Source organism: Vicia villosa, linkage group LG7 (assembly GCF_029867415.1).
Source record: "Vicia villosa cultivar HV-30 ecotype Madison, WI linkage group LG7, Vvil1.0, whole genome shotgun sequence".
Classification (NCBI taxonomy): domain Eukaryota; kingdom Viridiplantae; phylum Streptophyta; class Magnoliopsida; order Fabales; family Fabaceae; genus Vicia; species Vicia villosa.
In genome coordinates, this window is record NC_081186.1 from 71,666,691 (window position 1) to 71,681,449 (window position 14,759).

General features: G+C 31.9%; 1 protein-coding gene across 1 annotated transcript; it reads left to right on the forward strand.

The window, feature by feature from the left end:
• The first annotated feature begins 703 nt into the window (after positions 1-703).
• Positions 704-1,788, forward strand: LOC131620763 (RING-H2 finger protein ATL63-like). Its single transcript, XM_058891920.1, has one exon. The coding sequence runs from the start codon at positions 998-1,000 to the stop codon at positions 1,688-1,690; it is 693 nt and encodes a 230-aa protein (XP_058747903.1). The 5' UTR covers positions 704-997; the 3' UTR covers positions 1,691-1,788.
• The last annotated feature ends 12,971 nt before the right edge of the window (positions 1,789-14,759 follow it).

Here is a 14,759-nt window from a genome sequence, read left to right on the forward strand (position 1 = left end):
GAGTGAGGTAAGAGAAATTAAAAATTACTATTCATTAAATAATCCATGTATCTAGACCAGATAAATACCAATACTTTATTTATTCAATGAATCTAAAGCATAAACCTTCTCTTCTTGTAATAAAGACTAATCAATGTAACATCTAAGAAAATCAAAACAAGAGATAAGTAATGGTTTCCAGTACCTTTATGAATTATGATCAGCATGTTGGAAGAGGTCTTGGAAGAAGCAAACAAGTTTACTTGTAATCTAACCCACTTGATTAATTCTTAATGATACATAATATTCAATTGTTAAATTCTGTGGTGTACTATACGACATGGCTACTCTATAAAATCTAGAAAAAGGAGGGGAAAAAAAGCTTGAAAAGGGGTGGATGCATCACTGGAAACATGCAGCAAAATATGGGATGTAATCTATGCAAAGATCTTCTACTGCACTCAGCAGTATACTGAGGGTGGCTATAGTACTCTACTAGGATGGTCAAAATAAAAGGAAAGAGAAAAAAATATCTTTATTTATTGTATCAGTTTACATTCACATGGGACCCCTGAACTCACATTCATCTACTGTATCTCTTTAAAACATGAAATCCCCAAAAACAATTGAATATATATATATATATATATATATATATATATATATATATATATATATATATATATGACTCTAGAATCCTCCACATGAATCTAATAAACTCACCTTCCATAGCCATTGCCTTCACGAGTGCTTCATTTCTTCCTCTACTTTTTTTCTCACATGCATTAGTCTCCAATTTGCTACCACTTGTCCAAGTTGAATACAAGGATTCTTCTCCTCTCACAAAACTAAAACAAAACAAGATTCTTCTACATTGTACACACAAACCAAGTGTTAAGGTTTTGTGTTTGTATTCTTCACAAATCACTTCAAGCTCATACCTTTCCTCCAAAACAATCCAAACCCATTTCACCCATTTGACCATACTTCACTTTCCACTACTCATTTTCCCTTACAAATGCTGAGCCAGCACGACTCGGTAAACTCGTCCACCAACACGCTGAGTCAACTCGCTCAGAACATGTTCTCCGACGAAAACAACGACAACAACATCATCATGCTAGCAGCCATTATTTCCCTCCTTCTAGTAATCCTCTTCGTCCTACTCCTCCACCTCTACGCCAAATGCTTCCTAGCTCAGTCCAACTCACAGTCAAATACTCGCCGCCGGCAACCCTCTGTCTCCGACATTCCAACTCCCTCCAACTTTCACCACCATTTCAACACCGAAGCCCAACAACCCTTCAACGGACTCAACCCAACAACAGTTTCGAAGATTCCGACATTTGTGTCGGAACATAAAACAGAGGAACTAGAATGTGTGATATGTTTGAGTTACATTGAAAAAGGTGAGATTGGAAGAAAGTTGCCAAAATGTGGACACGCTTTTCATGTTGAATGCATTGACATGTGGTTGAATTCTCATACCAATTGTCCAATGTGTAGATCTTTGATTGTTGAAGAAGATTCTCATGGTGGTGGCATTGAGATTGTGATTGATGATAGTGCAAGAAGTTATGAGATTAGTGAAAGTGGTTCTGTTTCTGTATCAGAAACTTCTCTGTCTTTGTTTGGTTTTTCTTTCAAGAGAATTATTAGCAAAGTTTTTCTTTCTTCTCATGTAAATGAATTAGATCATGGTTCACAATGAGGTTATATTTTTTAAATTGTGTATTTGTATACAATAGAAATTAATGATTATGATTGGGTTAGATGTTTATTATTTTGTTTTAGCTTGGTAATGTATCTTATCATTATCATCATTAATTATTGTTAATTTGTTTGGCTTTGGGTAATTTAGCCTCCATTTTTTACTTGTTAAATTTACATTTTTTATAAGTCGTACTTCTGCTTAATCAAATCTCATGTTTCAAAATCTTGTCTCCAAGTGCCTAAGATCTCATTTAAATCTTCCTTCTGCTTAATCAAATCTCATGTTTCAAAATCTTGTCTCCAAGTGCCTAAGATCTCATTTAAATCTTCCTTCCTCTTAAAGTATGGTCATGGTTTTAAAAAACAGTCGCGAATGTGTTTGGAATTTTTTTGTGATTTCAGTCAGTATAGATGCCGTGTTTGGATTTTTTTTGTGATTTCAGTCAGTATAGATGTCGCGACAGTGATTGTTGTCATCACGATGTGAATTAACCGTAATTGTAATTTGTTCTTTAACATATAAAACAGTGATAACGGTTTTTATATCGACATCTCCTGATACTGTTTTGCCGCGATTGTTTTCGTAGTTGCAGACCGCTTTTTAAAACCTTGAGTATGATTATATTATATGCAAAAAAACATACATATCAATGTTAGTTCTTAGATGTATTCTACGATGGCATTCAAAATTAAAGTAAAAGACTAGTGCTAGACCATGGATCAAAGTGTCCGCATACTAGTCGATATTCTACTGTTATTGAAACCTAGTGCAACCCTATTGTTATAAGAATATTGTCGGTATCTACACTATGGTCCATGTGTTCTTGCACCACTTGATATCCACTCATACATATTTTGGATAACTTGAATATAGTCAACTCTAACCTCTTTCCTCTTTAGGATTTTTCACAAAATATTGTTAGGCTTTATCCCATGCATTCTTCAAGTCAGCAAAAATTAAGTGCAAGTTTTGTTGAATTATTTGATACTCATTTATGGCACATTGTAGTAAATAGATTGATTTTCATGGTTGGCTTCGCAAGAATAAAATCAAATTAATTTTCAATAATTTAAGTCTTTTTTCTTAATCTTCATTCAATCACTCTTTCTCATATATATCATGGTATGACTCATAAGTCTAATCCTCTTATAATTTGCACAATTTTATATATCCTCCAACATTTTCTCTAACCACGTAGTTTTATTAAAGTTTTGGTGGGCTATTCAATGCCAATATTTCCAAGAATTTTTCACAATTCAATATGTATCTTTTATGGCCAATCCGCGTCACTATTATTCATCCTTTCAATGCTTCTTTTACCTCGTGCTTTTGAATTCGACGATAAATACAATGATTATTGTTTTTATTATCTTCTTTTAAGTCAAACCCGTTAGACTTTGATGAAACATCATATTATTCATTAAATAAATTATAGAAATACTCCTTCCATCTTTCCTTTATATCTTTTTTTTTTAACAAAAACTTTGCCTTTTTCATCTTTTGTTACAGTGCGTCAAAAGTTTGAATTTTTGCTCCAATCATCACCTTTTTGGTCTCTTTCTTAATTTTCTTATATTTTTTTCCAAATTTCAACACTTTTACACCTAGATTATTTTTTATCCCTAGGTACAAAACTTTTAAATTCTCCTAACATATCTTTACCTAATTTTCTAATCTCCTATGACATCTTGTTCCACAGATATCTTGTGGTTGTTCGAAACCCCCTCACCACTTGATCTATGGAGCTCATGTGTGGCGACATCTTTTTTTCCTCCTATTGACTCTTACATGTATAATTAATATTTTATGTTGGCTAGTCAAGCTCTCTAGATATAAATTTACAGTCCAAACAAATCTTTCTGACTTTCAAATAAGAAAAAAATTCTATCCAAGAACATGTCACCCCACTCTTATATGTGAATAGATGTTCATTTCTTTTTTATTAATCATATATTAGCTATATTAAGATCAAAAGCCGACGAAAAACTAGAATGAATATCTTTCTACAATTCCTTGTCTTGACTAATCCTTGCCCTATTTGCTCAATCTAACTTTATCGATGAATTAAAGTTTAAATCACAAGCTCTCTAATTTTTTTCTTCTTTTCACCCTTCCTTTTAATGTTTTATATGCATATGAAATTAATCTTACTTTTAACTATTCCACTATTTCAATAGATTTTTCAATTAATTTGCCTTAACATTCATATTATTACATATTGTATTGAAAGTGTAATAACATCTTGACATTCGTTTATATCTCTTCAACATATTATATTTTGCTGGTTCTTCAATAGAGAAATATTTGCATGGAAACGCACCTATATTCATATTTTTAGAAATAACCAATAAAATATAATTATTTTAAATCAAAATTTTAAATTTAATTTAAATTTATTTATTATATTGAAATCATGGTGGTGATAATGGAAGAGAGAGAAATATTTATTTTTATCTTTTTTAATTAACAAAAAATATTGTGATTAGTTATTAGCAAAACTATTACACAATTCTTTATTGCGTTGAGAAGATATCATTAGTTGTAAATGTAAACCGATTTTACATTAAAAATACCTTTCTTTATTTCTCATTTGTAACATAAAGTAATAGGAATGAATAAATAAATTAACAAGACAATAAACCCATATGAGTGATAATATAATCTGCCACGACCAAAGCACCTTCAATTTGACTAATATTTTTTGTTGCTAGCCATGAACTTTGTAAATGCTCTATCTAAAGAAAATTAGTGCGCCAAAACCAACTCAAACAGAAAGAAGAAACAAAAGACAGTACTTATATATTTGGCCACAAGTGACTGCCATCTATCATGTCTTATTATATGGCACTTTTTAGAAGCAATTCATTGTTCTGACTATCTGAAAAGTCATAGCTTTGTTTTGTTTGTATTGTGATTACTGATCAAGTAGTCATGGAAGGACCAGATGCTGGGCCATGTAATGAGATCAAAATACACAAGTTATATCAATGGCTCAAATCATTTCACATGTATTTAGGAGTGAATTATCACATTAGTATTAAAAATTAAGATTAACATATTAATCTTCATAAAAAAAAAGAAGCTACATTATAGTAATAAATATATTGGTCTTTAACTCTATATATTTAAACCTGGAGTTGATAACATTTATACGAGAAAACTTTATGAACAGGCTGCCATATTTTCTGGTCAATGTTTTTTGATACTCTTGTGGATGTGGCCAGCAATGTAAATGTGGCAGTCAAACAAACTGCTACAAATGAGGCCATTCATAGTGACATTTGCTTTCTCATATTTATTATTTAGTGCAGAACTTGGCCCTATATAGCCTGGCTTAGATATAATGATGCATCTGAAACCATAAAACATTGATGGTCTCTACTACATAGATTCCCACATAAATATTTTTGGCCGAAAATACGGTTTTGTGCATGGGACATAATGTTTAAAATAGTTGGATAATGACAAAAGTATTCATAGCAAAATATACATTTTTGATAGAGATTGTTTATAAATAATTGCTGGATAAAGTATATTTGAGATTTAAATTTTAAGTTTGAAATTTCAAATATATATTATTCATTTAAATTTTACTCTCATACAAGATTAAGTTTTTATTATTTTATTTTTTAAGTTTAAAATAAAGAGTTTTGTTAACCTTATCTAAATATATTTTTCTTTAAAAAAATTCAACATTTTTTCAGTCTTTTAATAATAATTATCTTTTCTTATTATATTATTTTTCTTATTTCTTAAAATCCACAAACCTCTTCCTTATTTCTAAATATATTTTTATAAAAAATTAATAATGATGTTACTTCTAATTTATACCTAAATAAATAGTAGTAACATGTTTGACGTAATACAAGTAGTTGAATTTAGGATTAGTCGGAAAAAAAAAAGATTGAGCGAGCACAAAGACATCTAAAAAAAGGTTAGGTGAGTACAAAGATTTGTAAGTATGATTTAGATGAATCTTTATCAAATTTATTGAAACCTACGAAGTTCAAAAAGGTTTTAGACTCAGTTAAGATTCAAAAGAATCAAACAAATTTGATATTTTTCTTGTGTTCTTTATTCGTAGCGCTACTAAAAAGAGTTCTTATTGGCACAAATCCATGTTTTGAGGATGCCATAGTTAAGAGCTATTAGTCAATATTTTTAAAAACTTTCAATAACAAATTTGGTACGAGTGGCAAGACACTAAGATTATTTGTGACCTTTTGATCATGTCATAGTGGAAGGTAGACGATATATGCAACAAACTAAAAACAAAAATATGATACCAAGTGGCTCAATGGCTCTGATTGACCTGGGAAAAAAGCAGAAAAAAATGGCTATGAGGAATAATCTAATATCATGTGGTTCAATGGCTTTATGTGGCCTAAAGACGACTAAATGGCTTTAAGTGGCCTAAAAACGGAGAAAATTTTTATATCAGGTGGCTCAATGGCTTCAAGTGGCCCAAAGACGGGGGAAAGATATGATATCAAGGTGGCTCAATGGCTTCAAGTGGCCCAAAGACGGGGGAAGGTATGATATCAAGGTGGCTCAATGGTTTCAAGTGACTCAAAGATTGGAGAAAATTTGATATAAAATGGCTCGATGGCTTACGAAGGATGACTCAATGACTTCAAATGGCCTAAAGGAAGGGAAAAATCTGATATCAAGGTGGCTTAATGGTTTCAAATGGTCTAGAGGAATATCAATCTGGCTCAATGGCTTCAAGTGGCCAAAAAAACAGGATAAAATATGATTTAGTGGTCTAAAGGCGGGAAAAATTTAATTTCTGATGGCTCAATGACTTCAAGTGGTCTAAAGGTAGTAGAAAAGTGGCTCATTGACATCAATGGCTCCAAGTGGTCTAAAGGTAGTAAAAAAGTGGCTCAGTGGTATCAATGACTCCAAGTGGTCTAAAGGCAGTAGAAAAGTGGCACAGTGATATAAATGGCTCAAAGTGGTCTAAAGGCAGTAGAAAAGTGGCACAGTGATATCAATGGCTCAAAGTGGTCTAAAGGCAGTAGAAAAGTGACACAATGATATCAATGGCTTCAAGTGGTCTAAAGGCAATAGAAAAGTGGCACAGTTATTCCAAGTGACCCAAACTCTAAGTGGCCTAAAGACTGCAGAAAAATCTAAAATTTGATGGCTCAATGGCTCCAAGTGACCCAAACTCTAAGTGGCCTAAAGACTGCAGAAAAATCTAAAATTTAGTTGCTCAATGGCTCCAAGTGGCCTAAAGACTGCAGAAAAATCTAAAATTTGGTGGCTCAGTGGCTCCAAATAACTTAAATATCTAATATGAAACTCTTAATTGAACAATATAATAAGTTTAAAATTTTTTTTGGATAAGTTTAAACTAATCACATAGCAGCTAAATAGCTTCTCCTTCATACATATACGCTAATCACATAGCAGCTAAATAGCTTCTCCTTCATACATATACACTAATCACATAGCAGCTAAATAGCTTCTCCTTCATACTTATACATAATTTTAGCACAAGGACTTGTTGTACACATCAAAGTAAAACAAAGAAACTTAATTAAAAAAAGCTATACATGGTACCTAATACTATATACACATATATAGTATCTACAGCTATCTAACAAACAAGAAATTAATTACTCATATTATAGATCACACTCCAAACAAACTATGCAAAATTTCAATTTTCATGCATTACAACTAGATTGAGAAGCTTCCCTAGAACGAGTATGAAACCTCCATGAGACAACATAGTCCCTTAATTGATCACAAGACAACCTCACAACATCACAAAAAACATTCACACAATTTTTCTTCTTTCCATCATTTTCCCATTCAATCCTCACCCAACAAGAAAACCCTTTTGAAGAAATTGGTATAATTGAAATATCCGAAATTTGCAATGTTACCTCACCACTAATCCTCTTGCATGAGGATGATGGACCACATTGAACTTCTAGCCATGGACATTCTGGTTGACCCACCATTTGTTCTATAATGTTAACACACTCAACACTCGTTGACACTTGAAGAGGAAGTCCACTTCAAAAAAATATTGTAGCCTTAGTTGACTGTCTAGAGTTAGACAATGATGAACTCGGTAACTACTCATAGTTCTATGAAGATTTAGTGTTAGACATCCTCATCAAGGAAGACTTTAACAATATCATGATCTAAATAAATATTACCATCCTCTTTACTTTTCAGTTCCTGGAAAAGGATTATCATATGAAAGAGCATGAATGAGACATGCTCTTTGAAGTTACTGAATGAGCCATGCTAGTTGGAGGAAAAGAAATGTAAGGTATTCTTTTTGAAAATCTTAATAAATGGTAAATCACATGCAACAATTTTTTTATCAAATCTTTATTGATGTTGAATATAGAATGAATTACAATATGTTGGTTGACACCACAACAAGAAACATTGCTTTGACTTTAAAACTAGATTGTCATGTCTCTAAAATCACTTTTCTCTTAAAGAGCTCATGTTTGAGGGATTTTGCGTCATGTCTTTAGCTAAACCAATTTGCTCTCATTATCTAACACCCTCTTTAGCGGATCGAGTTACTTTTGTATTAACCATAGCCTCAGAAGGTTGGTATCAGATGGTTTGGAAAGAGATCAGTGTTTACAAGAAAACAATGTGGGATCCGGATCCACGAGGGAGAAACAGTTGTTCTGCATGGAATTCGTAGGAATCATATGTCGATTCTCATAGAAAGAGCCACAATTCGGTTCAGAGCTAGAATTAATCGGTGAAATGATGAGGTAATGTCTTGTTGTGGTGAATATGTATTTCCATTGCGATGGAGAAGGAGCTGACTCCAAAGACAGTGTGAGAATAAAGAGTAATGTGAAAGAGGGGATGAATTTGAATATCTAAAATAACATTTTATTCTCTTTATATAGTGAAAGCGGTTAAAACCATTCGTGTGAAGTGAGACAAATTGTGCAGGTAGTTGTTGGATATAATCATATTATCCATACGCTTTACCGTCTGATGATGCTCTTGGGCCTTGCGGGCTGCCCCAAACAAAACGCAATCTTAAAATCTGCAGAAGGGAGGAAAAAATTTCACTAATTTACTCTTTTGATGTTCTATATTATAGTTTCCCAAGTACTATACCTTTCTAATGGATCTAGATTCTTTTCTCATGGCCATTCTGCTTTGACCATGAGAGGATCCATTTCCCTGTCAACTGCTTGGCTCTACATCAAGTATACTATTTATAACTATTGCCAAAAATATACACAAGTCTCACTCTGTTTTTATTGTCTTTTCTTTAAAAAGATATTGATTCATACCGCTGCTATATCTTTTCATTGTTCAACGCAACCTAAACAATTGACTAGAAATTAAAGTGGATTCAGCAAAAGAAACGTGTACGGTTTTTCTTTCATCGTGCATGTTTTTTCTTTTCTTTTTGCAACATATTTGCAAATATTCTTTCCTGAATGTAAATATTCGATTTATAGAACTAAATATTTAAACAGTCTCCCCAATGTTATAGAAGATGATTGGTAATAAGGAAAAGTTTAAAAAATTAATTAACTTTATGAGAGATAAAGACCTATGCCACTACATGAATCAAGATCATAGGATCCCAAAATTAATTCCACTAATTTATCTTTTATAAAAACAACACTTAGTGGAATCTGTGTGTATATACTTTTACCAAAAGTTCACGAAGCAAATTAAGAATGAAAGTAAGAGGTTTTAACTAGACGAAAGTGGAAAATTAAAATTGCCTTGTTTTAAAGGCAGTGTGGCACCCGGATTGCTCCAATCTTCACTGTTAGCTCCAAATAAAATCCACCAACCTATTGTCTTTTTTATTGTTGAGATTGATTGTATGTTTAATGTTGTCTAAATTCTTAAATAAAGAAGGAAGTTAAAAAGTAGCTATTTGAGAAGTCCCACATTGTTTAGTGCGGTGAAGCAAGGGGGGACCAAAACTATATATTGGACCTAAGTTCTTTGTTTTTAGATACACTAGTCAAAAAGCACTTTAAGCTTATATTTGATTTTCTTTGTTCTCTTATGCTCTTGTATTAGAGTATTGTGAGAGTTAGTTTAAATATTTGATTTGTAAGAGTGTGGGTGTACTAGGGGATTGAGGTGAGAGTAGAGAAGTCTATGTATTGTAAAATTTTCACGTAGTAATAATTCTTTGGTGACAACAGTCGTGGTTTTTTCTCCGGTTTTGGAGTTTCCACGTTATATTCTTGTGTCATTGGTTGTGTTTTGTTTATTTAATTTTTTTCTTCAGCTGTGAGCTTGAATCTATTAAAGTTGAGATCATCTTAGTACTTTGAATAATATTGTTTTTGAGCTTGAATCTATTAAAGTTGAGATTGATGATGAAGATAAAGCGTTAAGGCTTATTTTGTCCCTTCCACCTTCTTATATTTATCTCAAACCTGTTTTGATGTATGGGAAAGAAAAGTTGAGTTTTGAAGAAGTTGCAACTAAAATTATTTCTGAAGAAAGGAGGATGAAAAGTGATGAAAGTACTTCATCAAACTCGGCGTTGGTAACTAGAAGTGGGGCTAATGGGAAGAAGATCCATGCAAATAATATGGTGTGAAAGTGTAGAAAGTCTGGGCATTTAAAAAGAAATTGTCCAGGTGGAGCAGTATCTGAAAAAGACTCTGAGGCAAGTGCTAGCAACGTCTCCCTTGTATTGGGAGATGATGGGGATCCTTTTTAGAAGATAAGGTGTGTCCTTATGGTATTTCCGCTATACCATACAAAAGGACAAATCATTGCTAGCGGGTTCAAAACAACACACGGGCATTGGTTGGCATTGATGCAAGGTGTGCGGTGAGATGTATCGATGGCTGAAGAACTTCCTAAAAGCCAACATGGGAGTTGCACCATAATCTTTCAGCAAGGTTTCGTCGTGAATAAAAAATCTTGGGATGATAGTTTCAAGTGTAGTGTACTCTATGGTGGAGTATGATAATTTGATTTGTCGCTAGACAATGAGAATTATGATTGTCGGTGTAGACAATGAATATTGAAGACCATTACAATCAAGGTGAAGATTGTTGGGATTGATTGTATGTCTAATGTTGCCTAAATTCTTAAATAGAGAAGGAAGTTAAAAAGTAGCTATTTGAGAAGTCCCACATTGCTTAGTGTGGTGAAGCAAGGGGGGACCAAGGCTATAGATTGGACCTAAGTTCTTTGTTTTTAGATACACTAGTCAAAAAGCACTTTAAGCTTATATTTAATTTTCTTTGTTCTCTTATGCTCTTGTATTAGAGTATTGTGAGATTTAGTTTAAATATTTGCTTTGTAAGAGTGTGGGTGTACTAGGGGATTGGGGTGAGAGTAGAGAAGTCTATGTGTTGTAAAATTTTCACATAGTAATAATTCTCTGGTTGTCTATTTAGACAACGATCGTGGTTTTTTCTCCGGTTTTGGAGTTTCCACGTTATATTCTTGTGTTATTGGTTGTGTTTTGTTTATTTGATTTTTTTTCTTCAGCTGTGTTATTTCCCAACATTTTTTCCATAAAATATCGAGTTGAGACGTATATCGGATTGATTCTATTATTTAGCTAGTAAGATACCTGATATTTGGTATTGTATAAAATATATTTAAATACATGTAAATGAATATATTCGAGTTGACTTAATTATAAAATATATTGAAGTTGACTTAATTATAAATGAATAATAATTATATAAATTCAATTGTATAAATAATTATATAAAAAAAATCCATGAGATGGAGAAATTTTAATTTTTGAAAATAAAATTTTTCTCTCAAATAAATGTAATTGTTCATTAAAATAAAATATATATTGTGTTGGTAATGACCCGTGAAAAATAAAAAATTATTTGATGCGATATAAAATATATTTAGATGCAAATGCGAAATTTGAAATAATTTACTTAATTATTAAATAAACAATAATCATATACATTTAATTGTATTAAATAGGGCTTGAAATGAGTCGAGTCGAGTCGAACTTGCCTCAGCTCAGTTCGACCCGTTAAGAATTGGCTGAGTTCGAGTTTAAGACGAACTTTTTTTTCAACTCAAACTCGACTTGTTAAGAATTGGTCTAGTTTGAGTTCGAGTTCGAGTTTATCACGAACTTTTTTCAGCTCAAACTCGACTTGTTAAGAATTGGTCTAGTTTGAGTTCGAGTTCGAGTTTATCACGAACTTTTTTTCAGCTCAAACTCGACTTGTTAGAAGTTCACGAATATCTCGGTTCAACTTGTTAGACTACTCTTGTTAGATTAAATATTAATACAAAAAGAAGAAAAAATACATCGTGAGATGGAGAAAGAAAAATTAATATTTAAAATAAGACTTTAAAATATATTTAGATACAAATGTAAAATTTAAAATAATTTACTTAATTATAAAATGAACAATAATCATAAAATTTAATTGTATTAAATAACCATACAAAAAAGAAGAAAAAAAATGCATCGCGAGATGGAGAAAGAAAAATTAATATTTAAAATAAGAATTTTCTCTCTCAAATTAAGACAATGGTTAATTAAAATAAAATAGATATTATGTTAATAGTGACTCGTGAGATAAATAAAAATTGATTATAAGTATTTTTAGTGATAATAAATAAATTAAAATTAAAATAATAAAGTGTGGGAAAATAAATTAAAATTAAAATAATAAAGTGTGGGAAAATAAATGTGAGAATGTATATGTGGGGGGGGGGGGGGGGGGATTGATCAATGGACCAATAATTAAATGACACTTGGAGAACAATGTGATATGGAGAAGAGTTTTAACTGAGACATTTGTTTATTACTTATAAGCACTTTTAGTAGTGTAATAATTTTGAACAGAAAGGGTAATTTAGGAAAAGCATACCATTGATCTTTTATATTTAAATAAATAATAGATAGATAGTTAGATAGGAGATTTAGAAATATGGTGTATTTATAAGAATAATATATGAAATTTTGAATGTTATTTAGTTTCAAATTTAAAGTATTATAATAACTAAATTAATGCTAAATGATATTGAAAATGTTATCACGTAATAATAATAAAATTTCAATAATAAAAAATTGTTATTCTTTGAGCCATTCTAAAATTTTGATAGTTTTCTTTTGAAAATTAAAAAATGAATGTGAAATTTATAAATAAGAAAAATGAGTCATTTTTAAGGGTTTAACCAAATAAATATTAAATCGACCAAACTTGCCCGATTTATCCATCAAATCGATTTAACTGAATCTAAAAAAAATTGAAATTTCATCGGCCAAAATTAGGCCTTTCGAATGAAACAGCGGTTTGCATTGGATCTAAGTTATAGGCCTCATATCGACTCAAACCGATCAATTGTTCAGCCCTAGCATGCATTCGACTATTTCAATATTACAGAATAGACTAGTCTTTCAACGCCATATACCTTTTAGACCAACACATACTCATGACATTGTCTATTACTAAGAGGTAAAGGTGGTACAACGACACACCTTCTTTTGAGTGAATCAGAATCATGGAATGTCACCAAAAAGGTCTTCAACTTTATGAAGGATTCCTCACATTCTTCTATTCATTTAAACTTCTCACTCTTCTTTAATGTAGCGAAGAAGTGGAAGGCCTTATCTCCCGCACATGATAGGAATCAATATAGGAACATTATTCACCATGTCAGCTACTGAACTTCCTTGACTGTCATTGGGCTTCTTGTGTAGATTATGGAATGAAACTTGTTTTGTTTGGACATGAAATCCAAGAATTTGTTGCTTGAGCATTTAGCATGATTTAGGTGCATGTTATATCTCCTAACAGGCTGTCGGACTTCTTCTAAATTATCACAATGATTTTTTTCGTCAAGGGTCTTCACCACCACATCATCTATATATGCCTCTGAATATTTCCCTATTTGTTTCACAAACACGACATCCATTAACCTCTGGTAGGTGGCCTCGGCGTTCTTAAGGTCGAAGGATATCACGTTATAGTAGTAATTGTAAGTGTTAATAATTAAGGCGATTTTGGGTGCAATAATAGAAATCATCTTGATTTGGTTGTACTTTGAGTGCACGTCGATGAAACTTAGCATTTTGTATTCTTAAACTCTATCATAGCGTCTCCAACGTTGGTTGTTTCATCAATCTATTACACGTGATTTGGCATATCTTAATTTTTTCCATTATTGGAGCATACAATTGCTAATCTACGCGGAGGTCAAAACTACTTACTATTTGTTGTCATTTGCTTCAACAAACAACACAGTGCATGTGAGATATTGGATCGAACTCTATTGGGTCGAAGAGAAGCTTCTGGTTCGATAGGATTTATGCATGCCTTTGAAGTATGTTCACATGCTAGTGTCGAAGACCTACATACTGTAGTCGAAGTGTGTTCTAGTATGTGGGTGTCGAAATGCTAGGGTTGTTATTATTTCGAATTGAGTATGTTGTAATGTTCAATTATTTAAGTTAGCTTGTACCCTAAGTTACCTTGTAATGGGTATTTGTGAAAAAAAAAGTCATTAGTTTAGCATGTTATATTTATTAGGGTTAATACCACTTTTCACCCCTGTAATATAGGCGAAATTCGATTTACTCCCTGGTGATATTTTTTTTTAGTTTCACCCCTGTAATATTTTTTTGTTTGGATTACACCCCTAAGCGTGCAAATTTAACACCAAATCTGGAGGGGGGAAATCAAACAAAAAAATATTACAGGGGGTAAACTTTACACTTAGGGGGCAAAAGACATAGTATTTTTATATTTCAGGGGGGTGTTTGAAAAAAAATTACAGGAGGAAAAAGAGAATTTCACCTATATTACAGGGTTTTTTTATATATTTAACCCTATTTATTATAAATAGCAAACTAGTCTCTCATTATTGTATAGTGCAAATCCTAATTTAGGGTGAGAGGGTTATTTGTTATTCTTGTAACACTTGTAATCTTGATTAAAAGAGAAAGTAAAGAATATAAGTTGTAATCAATTCATTGTTGTTCTTCTTGCTTCCTATTATAGTAAATTCTTGGCATCGTTTTCACAATAGTTCAAATGCAATCCATATCATAAAAAGTATTAAAAAGAGAGATTTGTGACCAAAAGAG

What these genes read in the sequence shown, in the direction of transcription:
- LOC131620763 (XM_058891920.1), top strand. Translation starts at nt 998, where the DNA reads ATGCTGAGCCAGCACGACTCGGTAAACTCGTCCACCAACACGCTGAGT.